The 22,955-nt window shown below is 45.2% G+C and overlaps 1 protein-coding gene across 12 annotated transcripts in view; it reads left to right on the top strand.

The window, feature by feature from the left end:
- The first annotated feature begins 4,191 nt into the window (after positions 1–4,191).
- Znrf1 (zinc and ring finger 1) overlaps positions 4,192–22,955 on the top strand; it is an 89,237-nt gene continuing 70,473 nt past the window's right edge. For 5 of the 12 annotated variants that reach the window (NR_156704.1, NM_133206.4, NM_001363488.1 and 2 more), the window contains exon 1: positions 4,348–5,272. Coding sequence is in view for 10 of the 12 variants with exons in the window: in NM_133206.4 (NP_573469.1) it covers positions 4,849–5,272 (424 nt within the window). In the remaining 2 variants the exon portion in view is untranslated. Of the gene's footprint in view, positions 5,358–6,009; positions 6,175–22,955 lie in introns of those variants that run through there. The other 7 variants (XM_030243316.1, XM_030243317.1, NM_001363489.1 and 4 more) reach the window with 5 other exon arrangements.

The following is a 22,955-nucleotide window of genomic DNA, read 5'->3' on the forward strand; positions in this document are numbered from 1 at the left end:
TGTTGTGTAGCCCTGAAATTCCTTCTGTAGATCAGGTTGGCCTCAAGCTCAAAGAGCTCTGCCTGCCTCTGCCTCCTGAGTGCTGAAATTAGAGTCCACTGCCACAGTCCAGCTCATTGTGTAGATACTATTATTGCTTTAATCTATTGATGAATGTTTGGATTGTTTCAATTTTTTGGTTATCTCAAATAATGCTGCAGCTCGGTGTGGTGGTACAAGCCTGTAATCCTAGCCCTAGCCCCTGAGAGGGAGATATATGAGGATCCGAAATTCAAGGGCATCCTTGTCTACACAGGGAATAAAGGGCTAACGTGAGCTATGTAAGTTCTGGTCTCAAAAACAAAAAACAAAAAACAAAAACCCAAACAAACAAAAAAGCAAAATAAAGCCAGGGCTGGAGAGATGGCTTTGTTTGTAAAGCATTTGCCGTATAGTAAGATCCAGTCCTGGGGAGGTGGGAGTAGGCAGGTTCTTTGGGTTTGCTGAGGCTAGCCAATCATGGAGTTCAGGCTCAGTGAAGAACCTATCTGGAAAAGCAAGCCAGAGGGCTGGAGAGATGATGGCTCAATGGTTAAGAGCACTGACTGCTCTTCCAGAGGTCCTGAGTTCAATTCCCAGCAACCACATGGTGGCTCACAACCATCTGTAATGGGCTCCAATGCCCTCTTCTGGAGAGCAACAGTGTATTCATATACCTAAAATAAATAATTAAAAAAAAAAAAAAAAGGCAAGAGTTGTGATTATGGAAGACACCCTACCTGTATCTTCTAGTTTCCACATGCTTGTGTATTCCTTCCCACATAAACAGGTACACACACACACACACACACACACACACACACACACACACACACCAAGTAATGAGGCTGTGCACATTCCTGTATAAGTTCTTTTATGAACCTATGTTTCATTTTCTTAGAAATATACCTAAAAGCCAGGTATACCAGAACTTGGGAGGCAGAGGCAGGTGGATCTCTGAGTTTGAGGCCAGCCTGGTCTACAAAGTGAGTTCCAGGACAGTCAGGACTATACAGAGAAACCCTGTCTCAAAAAACCAAAAAAAGAAAAAGGAAAAAAAAACCCTAAAAACTAATACATATATACATATACACATACAAGCACATTATATATACACACATTATATATATACACACACACATATTTATATATATATAATTACACAAACACACACATACCTCTAAGAATGAATTGGCTGGATCTTATTGTAGCTGTTTCCCACCCCCCACCCCCCACCCCCTTTGGAGACAGAATCTCACTGTGTAGCCCTGGCTGGACTGAAACTATGTAGCCCAGGCTGGCCTTAAGCACAGCCAGCCTCCTGCCTCTGTCTCCCTACTGCTGACATAAAAGATGTGAGCCTGTCACACTCAGCTTGTTTAATCTTCTTGAGGAACTGCCAGGCAACTTTCCAAAACAATCAACCATTTAACATTGCCAGCAGGAAGGTTGGCGGGTCTGATCTCTCCGCAGCGGTTACCATCTTCCTCTGATCATAGCCATTCAAGAGGGCACAAAATGCTTGTTCTGAAGGTTATGAGAAAGGGAACGCCAACTGTCTTGTTCACTGTATGCTAGAATTTAGGAGAGTCTGGAACTTCTCAGTTTTAAATATTTTATTAGGGAATGGGTTATAGCTCACTAGTAGTGTACTTGCCCAGCATATATGAAGCCCTAGCTTTAATCTCCAGCACCTGAGTTGGGGGATAACTATATATGCATACATACACACACATACACACATGTGTGTAGTGAATAAGATGAAAACAACTTTGTTAAGATGGTTATAACGTATTTTTCAAAAGTAGATGTGTCAAGAATCTAGGTTTTTTTTTTTCTGTTTTCTGATTACCATAGTCTTTCTTCTGAGAAAAAAAAAATAGATGTTTCCTTTTTACAGACTGATTTTTATTTGTATGTGTATATGTCTACATGAGTGAGTGCTACCTATGTGCGGGTGCCAATGGAAACCAAAAGAGGTCATCTGATTTCTTGGAAATGATGCTTCAAATCAGACTCAGGTCCTCTGCAAGAGCAACGTACTTTCTTCTGAGTCATCCCTCCAGCCTCTAGTAGTTTTTAAAATTTTCTTCAGATCACTCAGTTCAGTTTTAGAAGTGCACACATTCCTGATTTAGACACAGATAATATTCTGGATATTATCTCAGTGTGTTTGTTTTATTTTTTTTAAAGATTTATTTATTACATGTAAGTACACTGTAGCTGTCTTCAGACACACCAGAAGAGAGCGTCAGATCTCGTTACAGATGGTTGTGAGCCACCACGTGGTTGCTAGGATTTGAACTCTGGATCTTCGGAAGAGCAATCGGGTGCTCTTACCCACTGAGCCATCTCACCAACCCTTACGTTTATTTTTATAAAATTTTATTTACTAATTTTTTTTTCAAGACAGGGTTTCTTTGTATAGCCCTGGCTGTCCTGGAACTCACTTTGTAGACCAGGCTGGTCTGGAACTCAAAAATCCGCCTGCCTCTGGCTCCCAAGTGCTGGGATTAAAGGCATGTGCCACCATGCCCGGCTACTAATTTTTTTTTATATATGAATGACTGTATGTATGCATGTATCATGCCTCTGGGGTTATGGATGGCTGTGAATCACCACATAGGTGCTTGGGATGAACCTGGGGCCTCTCTAAGAACAAACGCTCTTAACCCCTGTGCCAACTCTCCAGCCCCTAGATACACACACGCAATTTGGTTTTTTGTAACAGAGTTTCTGTGTGGCCTTAGCTGTACTGGAACTTGGTTTGTAGACCAGGCTGGCATGGAATTCAGAGATTGTCCTGCCTCTACCTCTCGAGTGGTGGGATTAAGGTGAGCACCACAGCCATGAAAATTTTTGCATTGGCTTTTCTTTTTCTTTTCTTTTCTTTTCTTTTTTTTTTCGAGACAGGGTTTCTCTGTATAGCCTTGGCTGTCCTGGAACTCACTCTGTAGACCAGGCTGGCCTCGAACTCAGAAATCCTCCTGTCTCTGCCTCCCAAGTGCTGGGATTAAAGGCATAGGCCACCACTGCCCAGCTTGTTCGAAGCTTTTAGCTCACCCCCAGCACTCTGTGCTTGCAAACAACCATCTTTCTGTGGCCTTCCAGGCTAGTCACACTGGAAGAGACAAGTCTATTAGCCCCTTTAAATCTCCCTCCAATTCCATTTTCGGAAGCACGGAGCCCACTTGACAGAGTGACAAGAGAAGGTCAGGTTAGTGACTGGGTGATGCTTACGGTGCTCAGAGCTGAGCACTTGAAAAATTATTTGCTCAAAGAATAAGCAAAGTGAAAATATGAGAAAGACTGGGACTGACCTGGCAAGGTGAGTCTCTGTTGCAAAATGCAATTTGGTCAACAAATATTTATTGAGTACTGTGCCCTTGCCTTGTGGCTCTATGTCAAAATATGGCTCTATGTCAAAATACATGATAAACAAAACAGCAATCGGCCTTGGGCAAGGAGTTTCTAAAACAGCTTTCCCGCTGCATGGTTCTTACTTTTTTTTTTTTTTTAATCCACCTATTGATTTTGAGGATTATATTCTAGCCTAAGGAATCGATTCAGACCCAAATAGTTGGTTCTGATCTAACGACAGCAAAGTCTAGGCGCCACTGGGGCACTGTTGTATCTCCTAACAGCTAATCCCAAATGTGTTTGGGTCCAAGCTGATTCCCTCCTCCCCCCCCCCCCCCGCCCCCCATGCTAAACTTCCTAAGGTTGGCTGGGGTCCTTGGATGGAGAACCTCCAAACGAATGGACAGCATATCCACCAGAGGGTGCTGTGAGGGCAGGTCTGTGGCGGGAGGGGAGCTCCCCCAGTGACCCTTCAAACCCAGGTAGGCTTTATTAGTTGGTTTTTCTTTCTTCTCGGTGTTTCCTTCCTACCCGCTAAAACCGTCGTTACCCCTCCCCCCACTCAGGGTCTCGTTTTGAAGACATTGATTCGACTTTCGCCGCGACTCCAGCAGAGCTGTGATCCAGAGGAAGTCTGACCTCTGTCGCAGACGCCCGGCGGCTGGAGACGTCCTGTCCCTGGACCGCCCGGGGCGCAGGCGGTAGGTGGGTGGGGACCTCCAAGGCCGCAGCTCGCTGCTGCGCCGCAGGGGCCGCGAAGGGGTTAACCCGGCGGGGGGGGGGGTGCGGGAGGAGGGAGGGGGCGCGGGCCGCGCGTGCGCTCTGCCGCCCTCCATTGTCTCCACGGCGGCGAGGAGCGCCGGCGAGCGCAGCCCGGGACGGAGCGGGGCGGTGCGGCTGGCTGGCGGGGCCGGCGGCGGCTGGAGCCGGAGCGCGACGCCACGCGACCGCGGCTTCCAGAGCTCCGCCTGGCTGCCCCACCGCCGCGAGCCCTCCCGAAGCCTGGAGGAGTGAGGGCCGCCGGCGCGGGCTGAGGAGTCCTGAGACGGGGGACGCGAACGGCGCGGCGCCCGGAGCCTCCGCCGCTTCCTGCTGCGGGCGAGCGGCCTCCTCCGGCTCCTCCCTCCCTTCGCTGCGGCTCCTTAGGCTCCGGAGCCCGGGGGCGGCCTGTGGCGCGAGGCGCCGGCTCTGGACCGCGCTTCTTCGGACCTTAAGGGGAACATGCATTCGGCTTGGACAGTTTGAAATTCTTAGTTTGGGGTCCCCGCTCGCTTGCTTTTTCCACCCCGCGGATTTTTTTTGAGGATTCCCCCCCTCACCTTTTTTCATTTTTCTCCCCTCGGGGCTCTTTTGTGACTCTCCCCAACCCCAACCCTCCGCCTTTATGTTCGCCCAGACCTCCACCCGCTTCTGAGTAGTGGGGGAGGGTTTCAGCCTCCACGTTCCCGCCCCACCGGGGCCCCGGCGAACATGGGGGGCAAGCAGAGCACGGCGGCCCGCTCTCGGGGCCCCTTCCCGGGGGTCTCTACGGATGACAGCGCCGTGCCGCCGCCGGGAGGGGCGCCCCACTTTGGGCACTACCGGACGGGCGGCGGGGCGATGGGGCTGCGCAGCCGCTCGGTCAGCTCGGTGGCGGGCATGGGCATGGACCCCAGCACGGCCGGAGGGGTGCCCTTTAGTCTCTACACCCCCGCCTCCCGCGGGACCGGCGACTCCGAGAGGGCGCCGGGCGGCGGAGGGTCCACGTCGGACTCCACCTATGCCCACGGCAATGGTTACCAAGAGACCGGCGGCGGTCACCATAGAGACGGGATGCTGTACCTGGGCTCCCGAGCCTCGCTGGCGGATGCTCTACCTCTGCACATCGCACCCAGGTGGTTCAGCTCGCACAGTGGTGAGTCCGCGGGTGACGGAGGCCTTGAAGGGTGGAGTGCAAGGGAGGGCGCGCCGGGGCGCCCGAAACCTCTTAATGTGCTAAGGTATGGGTATGAAGCTAACTCCTGCCCTTCCCCTGGTTCCTTCCATGTCAGAGGATGAATAGGATCAAATAAGATAACTACTGCCTAGGGGGAAAGCTGCCTACTAGGCGTGTGGAGCCGGGTACCTTAGGACTGCAGGCATGTGTTCACTTGTGGATGGCTGAGTGAAACCTGCCTATTGAGGTCGCATTTATTAGCGTCATGATCCTCAAAGGTCTTCTTGTCTGAGACTCTTCATTTCTGCCGCTGCAGCATGGTACCTACCTTTCTGGTTAAGGAGGTAGTGTCTCCTAAACAAAGAGTGAGAAAAGAAATAAAACTAGGGGCGAGTGATTCTTGGATTAGGGTTCTTATTCTCGCTAGGAAAGGGAGGTGGTTTGTTTTTCCACCCGACTGGTTTGCTGTATCAATTGTTTAAAATGGAACAGGAGGCTGGCTTAGACAGGTGTGGTCTGCTATGTGGAAAGCCTCCGTCTTTGGGTTTGCAGGACCAGGATTCTGGTCTGCATGCAGTAGATTTGGCTCAGGGATTCTCACATCCCTCCATCTTTTTTCCCCTGCTCCACGATAAGTGCTTGTTCTTCCCGTGATTGTGCATCTTTTTTTTTTTTTTTCTTTTCATAGAGCCCAGGAGAGGTGGGGTGGTATTGCCCCACAGCTGGCACATGACTAGGGAAGAGGAAGATGGAAAGGATGGAGATGAACTCATTCTGTGCACTTCTGGTGACAGGCCAGGAAAAGGCTGGAGGGGGATTTCCCAGGCCCTGGCTGGTGGTAGGGCAGCAAAGGCCTGGCAGAGACTTCTACAGGAAAACAGGTCTGTCTGCTTGGCTGTCCTGAGAAGCCAGGGCAGGCCTCTAGAAAACTGGTCAAAAGGGGTGTGGGGTTGCTGCTTGTTAACTACCAGTCTGAGTGAAGCAGTTAAGTATTCAGACTCTTGTGCCTGAACTGGGCAATTTTTGTTGCTGTGTAGGAGAAATCATTCTCCTGTCCTCAGGGTCCATTATGGAGGGCTTACCTGTGAGGTCACTGTTGTAGCTCATTGCAAAACAAGGTAGGGTTTGTTTTGTCTTGTTTGGTTTTGTATCTTTCCTTCTTTTGATCAATTCCATAATTTTTGAAGTAACTTTGGTGGGTTATAGTGGCTGGCTTAGAGCTTCTTTGACTTTAACTAAAATGCTGGACATCAGACACAAGGCATGTCTGCTTTTGGTACCCTCTAGTCATTTGGTCTGTGTTGGGCATGTTGGAATTAATAATCTTCCCTAAATAGTTGAGTCCAGAAGTCTCAGCTTTATTTCGAGACGATTATGAGTACACTTGTAAGTGAACTGTTATTGGCATGCTTTTAAAACAATTTTGAGTGCAGCAAGCAAATACCTTTATAAAAGCTTATATGGGGAGGGAGAAAAGGAGTTATCGTTTTGGTAAGATTTCTTAAGTCTGTCTCTTAATAGAAACTTCATTATCCTTGTTCTATTGTCAGGTTCTCTGATAGAGTTATGAACTTACAACTGAGTTCCAATATCTCACACTCTCCAGATATGAAGGCTTAGTGTTCTCCCCACCATCTTACTCCCACCCAGTCACGGGAGTAGGGAGTCCCACTGAGTGATGGGAATACAAGAAAAGTTAGAGTCATCCTTTGGGTGTCTTTAAAGTGTACGTGGCAGGCTCTTGTTAACATTATAGGTAATATTTGTATATATTTACTTATTTTTAGTATATAGAACCACCTGTGCTTTTTGCAAGACTCTGGGCCTATTGAATGCTCCTGGCATCCTGCAGTTCACCTCATACTGCCTCTGAATTCCCAAATGGCTTTTATTGGGGTGGGTGTACCAGTCTGACTGTGAGCTGCCTGTGCTGTTCAGCAGAGGTGAGCATTCATTTGTGTCAGTGTTAGAACAGGCCGTGGAATTTTCTGGGGCATCCTTTTCTCTTGTTCTTGGCTGCAAGGAGAGACGCTGCTGTTTCGCTGCTGTCTCGGCTGTGGAGCCTTGGAGTTAGGTCTGAGCAGCTTTTGCTCTTGTGTAAGATTCCAAAGGTGGGGCTTTCAGTGTTTGACTGACTGCGGGCCTGGAAACTGGTACAGTGTTAGTACTTGGGTTTTCAAGGTGCTTTGGTGACTCCTCACAAGCAGAGAGCTGTCATTAAAGAAATAAGTCAAAGCTGTGGGCTTGTGCTGTGTTCCAAAGTAGAATACTGAGGGCTTCCAGTTTTAGGTCCTCTGCTGAGTAACTTTGACCTTGGACAAGACACAGCACTTTTCTCTAGGCTCATCTTTGTTATTTTAAAAATAGATGTGGTAATCCTCCGCGGTGGCAGCTTGTAACGGTTGTTCTCTAAACCCCAGGAGAGGATATTCTGCAATTGCGCTTGGCTTCCGTGCTTCTGTGTCCCTGTGCCTTCCTCATGGCTGTGACCCTCGAATACTGAGCTCCTTAGGACAGAAATGCTAGCTCTTACTTTCTTCACATAGATAGCTCCTTTGAACCCTTTAGGACTCAACAGAGATTTTTTTCCTCAGTGGGCACTCTTAACATCTGACTTTCTTTTTTTTTTTTTTTTTTTTTTTTGCATGTTTTATAAGCATTTATCTGCTGACTTATTTTTCTTCTTGTAGTGTGACTAAGTTTTCATTTCTGGAAGGCCAGGACCAGCTCTTGAGTGCTGCTGTAACGCTTACACTGCTCAAGTATTTGCTGGATGAAAGAACTTGAATGGCTTATGTGCATCGTCTTATTCATTACTGTAACTCTACTCCTAGTTTACAGGGGAGGTGAGGAGCCCAGGCAGCTGGCTGTAGTTAGCAGAGGTGAGACTGGAGTGCAGGCCCAACAGTGCCAGAACACTGGCTCTTTTTATCGATTACTTTGTTTTGTTTATGTGATTATTTATTGTTTGTTTTGAGACAGTGTCTTAGTATGTAATCTCAGTTGGCCTCAAACTTATTTAATACAGGTTGGCTTTGAACTTTTAATCCTTAGTTTTCATCTTCTGCAATGTTTCAGTTATAGGTATATGTTGCTTATGTTCAACTGTGCTCTAAGACACCACTCTGGCTCCCTTTTTTTTTGTCTGTTTCCAGGAAATAGTACCCTGGAAACGTAACTAGCCACTAAGTGGGAAGAAGGGTAGGCTCATGATAAAGGGCCTGACTCTTAACCTTGAGCAGATAGATGTGTAGTTCCAGGCTTTAGTACATCTTCATCTGTAGATGTCTGTCCTCGGAGTCCTGCGGTCATTGGTGAGGGTCTTTTGTGACAGTATACACCAAAGCAAAAGGCAAAGGGAATCCAAGTGGAACACTGATGGCCTTGTGGGGACAAGGCTATTGTTCCTGCCTTCTCTGTCTCCTTAGAACTCATAGACAGAGCTCCACACGAGAATAAGAACATAGGCCCCAGCTGGAGGCCCTGCTGTCTGGAGTCTCTGCCTTGTATCCTGTTCTCCTATCATTGCCAGGGGAGAAATCCTTTGAGAAGCATGTGCAGCCCTTTCCTTCCACCGGACAGGTGCTGGGCTTGTCCTGAGGTGATTCTGTCTGTGGCTTTTGGTTTTCTGATGCTAAAGGCCTGGCTGGCCATTCTTTTTTGTAGTAGTCCTGTTAACCTTGGAGACGGGGTTTCCAAATGTGGAGAGGAAACATGAAGTATCCAATCCACCTGTGAGGTGAGCTTGCTGTGTTCTACTGTAAAATGGGGTGTGGCTGGCTACTGGGGTGCGGCTGGCTACAGGGGTGGTGTTTGTTTGGTCTGGCTTCTTAGTCATGTTTGTGTATACATATGTATATTCAAAAAAATCCAAATTTGTTTTGTATTTTAACCAACTCACCGACTAGGGCTAAGATGGAGTGACTTAAAAAAGGGTCTGAATATGCTAGCAGCATGTCTCCTGGGTTCTAGTTTGCTGTCACACTAGGATTTCCAAACTTTTTTCTAGTCTTAAATAGTGAGGAACAGTTGTCAAATCTATTTGAGTGGCTCAGGAAGTCTTTGTGTCTCACTGTAGGTATGCTAGAGGTAATGGGCCTTTTTGAGTCTTCTGAAAAAGGAAAAGCATTCTGTGGTCTCTAAAAAGCGAGATCCATTCCCTGCCCAGCTCTGCAAAAAAGTTCCAGCCTTAATGAAGACTTGATTTTTAATGTAGAATTTTTAGTTTTCTATTACCACAAGGGGCTTATTTTCCATGCCTCCTTCAGGCAAAGATAATTTCCTAAGGGTCGTAGTTAACTATTCCCCATGAGATCTGAAAGGCATTGCAAGCAACAGTGGTTAAATTGTTAACATGGTTGTTTTATGGATGTGTATATTTTAATATTAAACAAAGACTCCTCTCCAACTATGTCACAAGGAATGCTGTAAGCCAGGCCACCCTTAACCAAAGAAAGAGCACTCCTCCATTCTTGAAGGACCATGCCACATATTTTACAACTGTGATGATATTCCACCCAGGCTCAATGGGCACTGAACTCAGAATACCCAGTTATAGCCAGCAGCGTGGCTCAGCAGAGAAGGGCACTGGCCCCCTAGCTTGATGAGTTGAGTTCAGTCCCCAGGACCCACTTGGTGGGAGGAGAGAACCAACTCCCCCAATTCTCCTCTGGCCTCCACACGCCCATAGACAGGGCGCACACACACACACAATAAAAATAAAAACTTGTCATAGTTTCAAATTTGGCAGAAAAAAACATCATAGGGAACCAGTGTTGCCCTAAGAGGGATGTTGGTCCCACTCTTATTGAACCTTAAGCTAGGTTAATGATAGCAGGCCTGAGGTTGAGGTACTGGACACTTTTTTTTTTTTTTTTTTTTTTTGGTTTTTCGAGACAGGGTTTCTCTGTGTTGCCCTGGCTGTCCTGGAACTCACTCTTTACACCAGGCTGGCCTAGAACTCAGAAATCCACCTGCCTCTGCATCCCCAGTGCTGGGATTAAAGGCGTGTGCCACCACGCCCGGCTGGTACTGGATTCTTGAAGCAAGCTCCAAACCTGACTCCTAAACTTAGTCTTTAGAATAATAGATGAGTTTAGATTTTTAGTCATTTTTCCCCCTAAGCTTTGCTGTGCCTCAGTCTAAATCAAATGGTTGGTTCTTAGCATCTGAACATTATAATAGGCTTAGGTACTGAAAGGGGCTTCTCAGACGTAGCTTCTGTCCTTCTCAATCTTCTGTTCATAAGCACCGGGCTTATCACTGGGTGGGTGCGATGGCACTCGGGAAGCAGAGGCAGGCAGATCTCAGAATTAATGGGCCAGCCTGGTTCACAAAGTGAGTTCCAGGACAGCCAGGGCTACACAGAGAAACCCTGTCTTGAAAAACCAAAGTGGCGGGAGTGGGGGTGGGGGTGGGGGGGAGGGAGGAAAAACCAGGTTTATCTTTGTATCCTGTCTCGGAAGTGCTGATTGGATAGCAGTGAAGACCAGTGGGCAGGTGGAGGTTTATAAGGACCCAAGTTTCATCCTGAATCAGCTGCTCGGATGGCTTCTAAACGGATGCGGCAGTTCACCTTGCTGTCTCCCTGTCTTCGTTAGCCTTGGGAGGCAAGCTAAAGGGTGAAGTCACAGTATCTCGCTATTTCTATAACTCAAAGTTAGGGGGGACATGATAAGGATTTACAGTGCACTTTTTGGACAACAGAAATGAAACAGACACAATCAGGAGCCTCTGATGAGTGAGGGCTCCCGAGTAGCCTTGCTGACTGCCTGGTGGTTTTTAGGGAGCCTCATAGCAATGCTGATGACAGGACCCTACTCCCAGAATTCAGTGGTGCTGAGGAGACTAAACAGATCCCGAGAGTACAGTTAGAACATCTACATTTGGAATTCAGCTTGTCATGAATTCCCTTTCTTCCTTCTGAAACAGAAAGAACTTGGTGGGTAGTTTGTTTGTTTGTTTGTTTTGGTGCATCCATTGTTTTTGATACTGTTAAGCTAGTTGGGTATTTTCTAGAGGATCCATACAAGTGTCTTTCATCAGCAAGAGCATTCTTCACTGGTGTTTTTGTTTTTGTTTTGTTTTGTTTTGTTTTTCCACATGGAATTAAGCATTTGTCTCCTACATAAAGGCCTAAGCCAGTGTGCCATGGTCTTGACAACTGAGTGGCTCAGAACAGCCTGACAGTAATTGAAGCAATGGCCCTTTCTGTGCTGTTCCCCCTGATTTTCATGAGGCCCCGCTGCCTCTGGCGGTCATTACCTCTGAAGGGCACTGATGTCACACAGGCCCGGCCCAGCAGCGAGGACATAGAGCTGGGGATCTGGGACAGCTCCTGACACTGAAGCGGGTGTATTATGAGTTTCCCTTTCCCTCTTTATCTCAGAGCAGAGTTTCCTGCCTGTGTAGACACTGACTGCACCAAGACAGTACACACAGGCGCCAGGAACTAGTGTAGGTGCTGGGAATGAATTATCATGAAGATGATTAGCGCTCTCAAGAGTCTTTGCTTTTTTTTTTAACATATTTTTAAAATTATTTATTTTATGTATGTGAGTGCTCTATCTGCATGCACACCTGCGTGCCAGCAGAGGGCATCAGATCTTACTATAGATGGTTGTGAACCACCATGTGGTTGCTGGGAATTGAACTCTGGACCTCTGGAAGAGCAGCCAATGAGTGCTCTTAACCACTGAGCCGTCTCTCCAGCCCACTTTCTTCCTTTTTAAGAGTGTTCCTGTGGCTTTAGAGTTTGTCTTCTTTATCAGGTCTGTGTTGCATGAACACTCAGTGTGTGTGAGGCTGCTGTAAGGTGTTTCTTCTGAACTCTGCAGTGACTGTTCATTTTTTCCCTAACCCCTATTTCTGGTCTGGGCAGGTCATCTTTGTGTTTCTAACAGACTAAGAAATGTCTTGTGTGACCCAGCATAAGGGGGCCAGCCCTCTGTCTTCTCAATGGTGTCTCGTTTACCCTTGGGCTTTGAAGTACCTTTGTTGTACCCAGAGTTGCTTTTCTTTCTGGTCACTGTGTTTCATAGGAAACATGAGTCACCACTTTTTAAACCTGTCTGTAAAAGAGCCCCTTGGTCTGGTACGCGTAGGTTTCAGAATCCCATGGTATTGATACTTTAGTGCCCTGTACCCTGGTTGCTTTTTATTTTGATAAAATACATGTAATAAGCCGGGCGTGGCGGCGCACGCCTTTAATCCCAGCACTCAGGAGGCAGAGGTAGGCGGGTTTCTGAGTTCGAGGCCAGCCTGGTCTACAAAGTGAGTTCCAGGACAGCCAGGGCTATACAGAGAAACCTTGTCTCAAAAACCATTTAAACAAACAAACAAACAAAAAAACATGTAATGAAACCTACCATCTTCACCATTTTTCAGTAATCGTAAAGTGTTTGTCTTGTGACTCTTTTCACGGAGCATAATGAATACCCGTAAGTTTCATCCCCGTGGTTGCATCTCCAGTCAGGATTTTCTTCTCTCTTAGGGTTGAACATGTACCACTAATGTGTATTTGAGTGTACAATAGACAGTATATATACACCTTTGCTTCTCCATGCATCTGTCTCGGACGCACGGATTGCTTCCATGTTGTGGATAATACTGCTGTGGATGTGCAAATGCTCTTTGAGACCATTTTTACACCACCACCACCTCTCTAGCGATGGGGATGTTCTAGGCTCTACCACTGGGCCATATCCCCTAGTTTTCCATATATACCTCGGAGTAAAATGGTTGAGTAGTGTTTTTTGTTGATGTTTTGTTTTGGAGGTAGGAGACAGCCCCTCCTCTCTGATTTTGATTCAGGTTGGGTTTTGTTTTGTTTTGTTATAGTCCAAGCTGACAAACTCACTGTGTAGCCGAGGATAAGCTTGAACATCTCCTGCCTCCACCCCTCAGTGCTAGAATTACCTGCCCAGTTTGTTCATGCTGGTGACTGAATTGGTTTCATACACTGAAGGCAAACACTACTTGAGCTGTCTCCAGATTCTGTTTCAGAACTTCCGCTTTCCACTCTTTCTCAGGTCTTGCCCTATTGCTGTCCTGTTCTATCTGGAATTCACTGTGTAGACGCTGCTGGGTTAAATTCAGAGATCTGCCTGCCTCTGCCTCTCCAGTGCTGGGATTACAGGCTCAGCATAGTCACCATATCTGGCTTTTTAATTTAATATTTTAAATAGTGAATGAAAATGGGCGCAGTAAAGAAACAAAATAGCCGTCCCTAGATGAAAAGGCAAAAACTTCATTCTGAACTGCTAGGCTGTCAGGGAGAGCAAGGAGAAAGCCGAGAGAGGAAGATTTTCAGAGTTAAAGGGGAAGGAGAGAAAATGGGGCTTGTGAGCTAGGGTGGGGCTTGTGGGCTGGGACTTTGGAGCCTAGAGGCTAGCACTGACCTTGACAAACTTGTTAGGTACCACCTTGTTATTGGAAGTTCCTCTTGCTAGAGATAAGGAAAACGACTCCCTTCTTACAAGCTGGAACTTTCTGTAAGCCCCCTAGACAATGGGGTCCTTCGGCCTTGGGAAAAAAGACTTTCTTGGGAACCAGACAGATAGTAGCTAACCTAGTGAGAGAGATGTTATGTCTTGTAAGTTATATTTCTGTCACGGTGATTGGTAAATATGATTTTGTTTTTTCCTAGCCATTTATGTATCTTTGAAGAAATACATATTCAGGTCATTTGCCTGTTTAACAGGTTTTTCTGGGTTTTTGTTGTTGTTGTTGTTTTCTTTTTAAATTTCATTTAAATTTAAAACAGCCTTGGCAGTTTGGAATGAACTTCCTTGTTTCTAGTGCCCTTCTCTCTATAAAATATGATTAAAATATGATTAAAACATACTTCACAAACAGCTCTTCCAAATTACTCACTTCCATATTGTGTGTTGTACAATATCTCATAAGGTCAAAGGAGGTCTCTTAGAATGTGGGGGAAACAGAGCTACTCAGTTTGGGACAGAGCTAGAAAGTCCCCAGACCTCAAGCCTGTATGGTCATTTTGCTCACATTTCTGAGCAATTTGGAGACATTTTTGATTCTCCCATCTCGGTAGCCTTTTTCCTGTAGAGAAGAGCTGGCTAGGACTCTTATCCTAAGTCTCCACTAAGGACTCTGGAAATTCTACAGTAATTTAAAGGAGCCATTGGGATTCCATACTAACAAATTAGTTTTGTGAAATATTGCTTATTCTTTTATTTAGACTCTCAAAGATATAATACCGTTTAAGATAGATAGGAAGCTTTCTAAAATACCATTTACCAGTGTAACAACTGTCCCCAGTACCCACGTAAGCCATCAGTTAGTTACTCATGCTTGGTCAGATGTAGTTGAAGCATCTATTGTAACCAGATGCCCTGGAGAGGTTCTAAGACCTGTGATGAGTGCTGGCTTGCAAGCTAGTGGCCTTCTATCGACTACCTGACAAGCCCAGTTATATTATATCTAGCTGGGTTTAGTCAATTCGTTTCCTACGCTTCTCTTAACCTAAAGGCCAAATGCTACACAAAAGGCTAAGCGGATATACGTGTCTCCTGCGTTTGGGTCTAGGAACCTCCAGTGAAGTGGCAGACCTATGAAAAATACTATCATGAGCTGTTCTATTTTGCTGTGGCTTTGGAAAACCTTTGGATTTCTTTACTGAAAATTTGTTTGGGAAAAAAAAATCTTTTTAATGAAACAGTGTGAGTCACAAAGCAGCCACCCCTTCTTATAATAGCATTTCTCACCAGGGGAATTTTTGGTAGCTATTGGGGGAGGGCTGTGAGTAGGTTGTAGATGATCCATCCCTTGGTAGAACACAGCCAGAGGCATGACAACTCTGGTGTTTCCTTGCTGACACCAGGATCTGAATTCAAAATGCAGGACGGCAGAACGGAAGAGAGAAGCCTGGTTAGTGAGTGGATGCTGCAGCATCCAGCAGTGAGATTGGAGCCTTGACAGTGTCAATCCGTTCAAATCCCATTGCAGTATAGAAGGATCATGAAACAGGCCCAGGTCAGACACCGGGAGCCACAGAGGCGCTCTGGGTTCTGAGATGGCAACTGACCTAAGGATGCCCATCCGTGGATCACAAGCACCTTCTTTCAGTGTCTGTGTTTCCTAGGTCGAGCACCATCCTTCAAAGAGTGGATTTGTAGAACTGTACTTTACTTGTTACACTTTTGGTTCAAATTGGGTTTGGGAGGACTGGAAAGATGGCTCTGTGATTAACAGCAGTTTGTTCTTCCAGAGAACCCAGGTTCAATTCCCAGCACCCACATGGCAGATCACAGCTCTCTGTAACTACAGTTCCAAGAGATCCAACACCCTCTTACAGGCAAAAACTCATAAAATAAAGATTTTATGCACATAAAATAAAGATTTTTAAAATGGGGTCTTGTTACATTAAAATGCTTCTTTAATGTAAATTTTAATTTACATTAAAATGTTACATTAAAATGCATTAAATTTGAAAGGAAGGGATTACCAGCCCAGCCTGGTCTACAGAGCATGTTCCAGCATAGCCAGGACTACACAGAGAAACCCTGTGTCAAACACAAACACCACGACCACCGCCAGCTCACAGAATGGGGGAAAATCTGCTAGTTGTTGATCCTCCAGCAAGAGATTAATGACCAGAATATGTAAAGTCATAAAAGATAATCCAATAAAAAGCAAAGGAATCCAACAGTCAGTTCTCCAGAGGAGGACTAGTACCTTTCTGTAAATACCAGAGAAATGCAGATCACAGCTCCTTTGAGATTCCATTATCCAGCAAAGAAAAGCAACAAGTGTATACAGCGCCTGATGCAGTGCTTACCCCAGGAGCAAAGCCCCGCCCGGTGCATTCTTGGCACCTCCAAGCAGATGCTTTGAGGAAGGAGTGGGGAATACACCCTGGGAAACGGGAATTAGTTTAGCCACAGACTCAGTACAGAGGTTCCCTCAGAAAACTAAAAGGATAACCACTATATGACTTAAGCTGCCCCTCGGGAAATGTACCCAAAGGAACCTAAGTGCACGCTAGACACACTTGCATTCGCTATGCCTTCGTCAGCACCTTTCACAGCCCTGGAGATACAATAAGCTAAGTGCCATGTGCACACAGTGGAGCGTCATTCAACCACTAAAGGAGGTGAAGTCACCACACTGGTGGCACACCAATTTCAGCATTTGGGGAGCAGAGGCAGGAGCATCTCTGAGTTCAAGGCTAGCCCTGTTTACATAGTTCCAGGAGTCTTGCTATGGAGTAATAATAATAATAGTAGTACTAGTAATAATAGTAATAATAATAATCTCATTTGGATCATCTGGAAAATGATGAAATACAAATGCTGCACGTTTTCTCTCATGTGGAATTTAGATTTAAACAAAAAAGAAGGGAAAGTAGGAGAGTGGATGGGTTGAGCACAGGAGACGAGGTCGGTATGCTCTGACTGCTGCTGTCCCTGTGTAGAATGCCTAGTGAAGCCTGTTACTTTTTTTTTTTTTTTTTTTTTTTTTTTTTTTTGGCTTTTTCGAGACAGGGTTTCTCTATAGCCCTGGCTGTCCTGGAACTCACTTTGTAGACCAGGCTGGCCTCGAACTCAGAAATCCACCTGCCTCTGCCTCCCGAGTGCTGGGATTAAAGGTGTGCGCCACCACGCCCGGCTAAGCCTGTTACTTTAACAACAAATGTACACTAATAAAATTATAGAAATTAGATCTAGCCAGGTAGCGGTGGCGGGTGCCTTAAATCCCAGCACTCAGCAGGCAGATCTCTGTGAATTCAAGTCCACCCTGTTCTACAGAGTGAGTTCCAGGGCAGCCAAAGCTACACAAAGCAAGCCTGTCTCAAAAAAAAACAAAACAGAACAACAATAATAAAACCCCAATTAGGTCTAAAGCATGCAGAGTGGCACACAAAGGCATCACTTTACCCTTAGCCTCTGCATAGGACGGTGAAAAGGAAAGGCCTTTCTAGAGATACCAAAGTTTTAGAACAGGGCCGGAGAGGTGTCAAGAGGATTTGCTGCTCTTCTAGGGGACCAGGGCTCAGTTCCCAGGACCCACGTGTCTTACAGCTGCTTGTAACTGTGGCTCCATGAAGTTTTAGTGACCTCTTCTGGCCTTGTGAGTGCTCCATGCACATGCTGCACAGACATACCTATGGCAAAACTCACATGAAGAAGAAAATTAATTTTGAATAAGCCAGCATACCAGTATTCAAAAGCTCTTGCCCCAAACCCAAGGTTAAGTTTGGAGGTTCTTGGGTCTTGGGGGTTGTGCTTATCTTGAGACAAGGTCTCCTGTTAGCCTCCTCTCGCTGTGGAGCTGAAGCTGACTTTGACCTTCTGATCCTCCAGCCTCTCTCTGCCTCCCTGCTGCTGGCCTGGCAGGCACGGATGACCAGGTCTGGCTGATGTGGTGCTGAGGATTGAACTTAAGGCTTCCCGCACGCTGGCGAGCTTTCTGTCAACTGAGCCACCCCGTCACTATTTAGAGACAGTTTTGCTTACTATAATTTTGTAGCAGGTCTCAAACATGGAATCCTCCTGCTTCACCCTCTTGGTGTTGGGTTTGTAGGTGTGAGCCCCCAAGGCCATCTTCTGAGACTGTGTTAACTGCTGTCAGCTTCAAAGTTCCTCAGGACTCGTTCAGAGCCACTGCTTCATGTAAGATGGAGACCGGAAAGTCTACAAGTGTTACAGCTGTTAATGTTCTAAACGGCAGGGCTGTCTCCTTTTTGTGTTTTCCTGGCTTTGTTCTTCTTTTTTTTTTTTTTTTTTGTTTTTTTTTGTTTTCCCAAAGCTTCATACCAGTTCCAAGTCTCCAGGGCTCAAAGAGGGGAAACAGGAAGTCCATATTTGATGCATCAGCGCCAGCAACTACTAATAAAGAAAAGGGCACCAGTGTTGGAGGGGAGTTCTGGGCCCTGGGGGTGACCAATAGCAGCTCCTATGAAAGGGAAAGGCCTGCCTGCTTGTTGTAAAGCAGAAAATAGTGTCTTTTGTCTGAGGAACAAAACACTCAAGGAAAAGGTGTATTTTACTTAGCAGTAGGAGTCAGTCTCCTATTTCTCTTACTTGGAGACTTGCTGGATGCTTATCTTTGGATCCCAGCTGTAGCCTGAAGCCTTTCCTCTTTCTTTCCCATTAAGAGCGAACTCTGAAGATTTATTTGGTCTTGTGGTTGGTGAATGGGTAGGTCAGGTGGTTGGTGCTGTTTCATTTGTTGTTACAGGTGTACATGTTAGGAAATCGGATAATGCTGTGACTCTGAATAGGGGATCTTTGGTGCCTTAACATTTTCTCAAACTATGAACTTTTTCAGGAATTCAAAAAAGATGATGTATTTAACTCAATAAGCAGATAACAATAAAACATTATAGAAATAATTGTGTATATCCTTTCCATTCTCGTTTCCCTATCCTTCCTCAAGAATACCCACTGCAGCCGGGCAGTGTTGGCGCACACCTTTAATCCCAGCAGTTGTGAGGCAGAGGCAGGTGGATTTCAGAGTTCGAGACCAGCCTGGTCTACAGAGTGAGTTCCAGGACAGCCAGGGCTATACAGAGAAACCCTGTCTCGAAAAACCAAAAAAAACAAAAAACCAAAACCAAAACCAAAAATGGATTCCCACTGCCCTGACCCTGACCCTGCTGTTTATATATATATATGTGTGTGTGTGTGTGTGTGTGCGCGCTGCGTGTGTGTGTGTGTGTGTGTGTGTGTGTGTGTGTGTGTGTGTGTGTGCGTGTACATATACTATTTTTGCTGCTTGCATTTGTCCAAAACTGTTGTTAGTTTTTTATACTTTGCATAGACTGCATCCTAATGTCCAAGTACATAACAGGTACGTATAGGTACATATAGGAGAGCAGATTGACGAGGTGTGAATGGTTTACCTGTTAGCTCAGCAGATCACTTTCACTGCCATACTGTAGGATGACTTCACACCACCATCTATTGTTTCCTTTTTAATAAATACGCATTAAATTATTTTCACTTGCTTCAAGAAAGTTTTCATGTTTCCTTATACGCTTTTTGTTGATGCTGTTTTGTTTTTAGCCATAGCTGTTTTAGAACTAGTTTGGTGGACCAGGCTGGCCTTGAACACACAGAGATCCTTCTGCCTCTGTCGCCAGTGCTGGGATTAAAGACATGTGCCACCACACCAAGCTAATTACTGTAGTAATTAGCTCTGTGGGAAGGGCAAACCGTTTGACCTCACGGAATCCTTTTTTAGAACTGTTGCCTAAGTGGAACTTTCTAGGGTTTCAAATAAAGGATCCAGATGGGACCAACAAAAAGAAGTACAGCGTTCCAACAGCTGCTGTTTATAGTGGGGATTCTTAATGCCAGGATGGGTCTCGGTGCCCCTGACCTAATGGGCACTTTCACACTTCCCCCTCTACTATATTGCATAAGTAACAACATTTCCTGATGTCTTTGTATCACAAAGAGCAGTTTTTAGTGTTTCAGACAACAATAAAAACACAAACTGCCTATCTTGGGCAACTTTTGCTTCCAGACAAATTTTAGGTTCTGTTTTGTTGATATCTGTTGGGGGGGGGGGGGCGAGAACTGCAGGGATTTTTATCCTGATCACAGATTCATCTGCCATACTTTTGTTGTAAATTTTTCACTAGCTTGTTTTTCTATTTTTAGAGGTAGGTTTGCTGAGACATATGTTAATCCTTTTGCCTTTGTCTCCCAGGTGCTGAGATTATAGATAGGTGTCTCATACCCACCTCACTTCTGTCTTTATAAGTAGATAGGACTAGAGTTACAGATGGAAGAATTGGGTTTTTTAAAGATTTATTTATTTATGTGTATGAGTGTCTTATCTGCTTATATGTCTGTGTACCACATGTGTGCCTGGTGCCCTTGGGGGCCAAAAGAGAGGGTGTCAGATCCCTTGGAACTGGAGTTACAATTGTTAGCTGCCATGTGGGTGTTAGGAATGGAACCCAGGTCGTCTGAAAGAACAGCCAGTGTTCTTAACTGCTGAGCTATCTCTCCAGCCCCAAGAATATAGTTTTTTAAATATATTTTTACATATTTTTAATTTCTGAAATTATTTTCAGAACTCTTTTGTGTTGCTGGGATCAAAGCTGTAAGTGACCACTGCCTGTCTTATTTTCCGAACTTTTACGAATAGATATTATACCCCTGCAACTTTAAAATCCTCAGTGTTACCAGAAATACAAATAATTGACAGGCATTAAGTTCTTGGCTCTGTAAAGCCCCTTAAGGTCTCAACAAGTAAAATGTTGCAAGTCTGAAAAGTCCATGTTGGCTGCCCTGGGAATAGGAGTGGCATGTGGTCTTGAAGATGACGTGGGTCGGAAGGGGTGCTAGGCCTAACACCGAGACCTACTTTAATCAGGGTTGATCTGTATCCTTACATGAACCAAAATAGATACAGCCTCTGTTCTGTGTGTTGGTGCTTTGAGCTAGTCTATTAAAAGAAGGGCTTTAAAAAGGCCTTTGTAGGAGAATGGAGATGGCTCAGTAGTTAAGAGTGCTTGGCTGCTCTTGCAGAAGACTTGGGGGTTCAATTCCCAACACCGACATGGTAGGTACTGTTTGTAACTCTAGTTACAGAGAATCCAGTGTTTGCTTCTGGCCTCTGAGGGTACCAGGTATTACATGTGGTGCATAGACATACACACAGGCAAAACACCTATACACATAAAATAATTTTAAAACTTCTCCCTTCCCTTCCCTTCCCTTCCCTTCCCTTCCCTTCCCTTCCCTTCCCTTCCCTTCCCTTCCCTTCCCTTCCCTTCCCTCCTCTTCCTCTTCCTCTTCCTCTTCCTCTTCCTCTTCCTCCTTCTTCTCCCCCCCCCCCCTCTCTCATTGGATATCCTGGAACTCTCTTTATAGGCTAGGCTGGCTTCAAACTCATGGAGATCTGCCTGTTTCTGCCTCCTGAGTGCTTGGACCAAAGGTATGTACCACCATGCCCAGTTTTAAAAACTTGTTTTAAAGACAACTTTTTTAATACTTTTTTTTTGAGAGAGAGAGAGAGAGAGAGAGAGAGAGAGAGAGAGAATGAGAATGAGAATATGAATGAATCTCATTTTGTAGTTCTGGCTATCTTGGCACTTACTATATATATATATATATATGGCTGGCCTTGAACTCAGAGATCCATCTGCTTCTGCCTGTTGAGTACAGGGATTATAAGTGCCTACCACCAAGCCCAGCCTGCCAGTGTGTTTTGCTTCCTGTCTTCCATTGGATATGCTTTAGTTGTCCTTATTCTATACTTTTATCCATACCTTTCTCCATTCCCTACTATCTGGAAGCTTTCAGCTCTTTTAGTTGCTTCTCTTAAAGTTTTGGCCTGCATGCTTCAACTAAATATAAAGTTAAATCATTTCTACTCTATTCCTAAGTAAGAGCCACAGTTTCTGTTACTCACTGCTCTGGTTCCGTATTCTAATCCACTTTGTTTTCATACCCTAGAATTAGTTATTGCTATTCTTATTTGATAACGTCTGCTCACTTGGAGTCACCCACCTCCTTACCCTTCCTCTGCCTCCTGTTTCTTCTCCCATCTTCATGCTTCTGAGATATACTTACTTCTGCTACCAAAGGTGGGCTATACAGTTGGGTTTTCTCTGTCTGCTACTGTGAAACTTTTTTTTGCTTGCCTAAATCTCTTTTTATTTGTCATGACCATTGGATAATTCAACTGGATATGTGTGTATGTGTCTGAGTTTGTGGGTTTATTTATTTTTCTCAGTATTTAGACAGTTTTACTGCTGTGTTTTGCTCCGTTTGTAGAGTTGCAATGGTGAGGTTGGCTTCTGGCCTCTTAGAGCTAATCTATTGTGTGCTGCTCTGTCTTCTTTGTTCCTGGTCTTCTGAAGGTTACTGTGTTGTGATCCTCACTTGAATTACTCTGTGTGTCCTGCTTGTTATTTGTACTTGAATATAAGATCTAATGCCCTTCAAAGCACTTAAACAATTTTTACTTTTCATTGATTTTTTTTTTCCAGTTCTTGGAGTTCTGCTTTGAGTAGTGATGGGTGTGATGGGTTCGTGGCCCTGTAGTTTGTGCTCCTGGACTTCCATCCTTTAGAATCTACTCCTGTGCCACCTCAGCTGTTTTCAGTCCTGCTACTTTTTCCTCCCTCCCTCTCTCTCTCTCTCTTTCTCTCTTTCTTCCAGATTTATCTAGTTTTATATTTGTGAGTACACTGTCTTCAGACACACCGGAAGAGGGCACCAAATCCTATTACAAATGGCTGAGCCACTGTGTGGTTGCTGGGATTTTAACTCAGGACCTCTGGCTGAGCCATCTCTCCAGTGCTATGCTTCAGTTGTTTCCAGTTCTGTACCTCAGTTTCTTCTTTTTTTTTTTTAAACATTTTTAAAAATATTTATTTATTTATTATATGTAAGTATACTGTAGTGTGTCTTCAGACACTCTAGAAGAGAGCATTGGATTTCATTATGGATGGTTGTGAGCCACCATGTGGTTGCTGGGATTTGCACTCAGGACCTTTGGAAGAGCAGTCAGCACTCTTAACCACTGAGCCATCTCACCAGCCCGTACCTCAGTTTCTTATGTCTGCCTTTCAGTGCACAGTTATTTCTTCACCCACTTTTAATTTACAGCTTTATATTTCATTGAACTACATGGTAGGTTCCTCTTGGTAATAAAGTGGGTTGTTTATTTCTTCCAC

This window comes from Mus musculus, chromosome 8 (genome assembly GCF_000001635.26).
Source record: "Mus musculus strain C57BL/6J chromosome 8, GRCm38.p6 C57BL/6J".
Classification (NCBI taxonomy): Eukaryota; Metazoa; Chordata; class Mammalia; order Rodentia; family Muridae; genus Mus; species Mus musculus.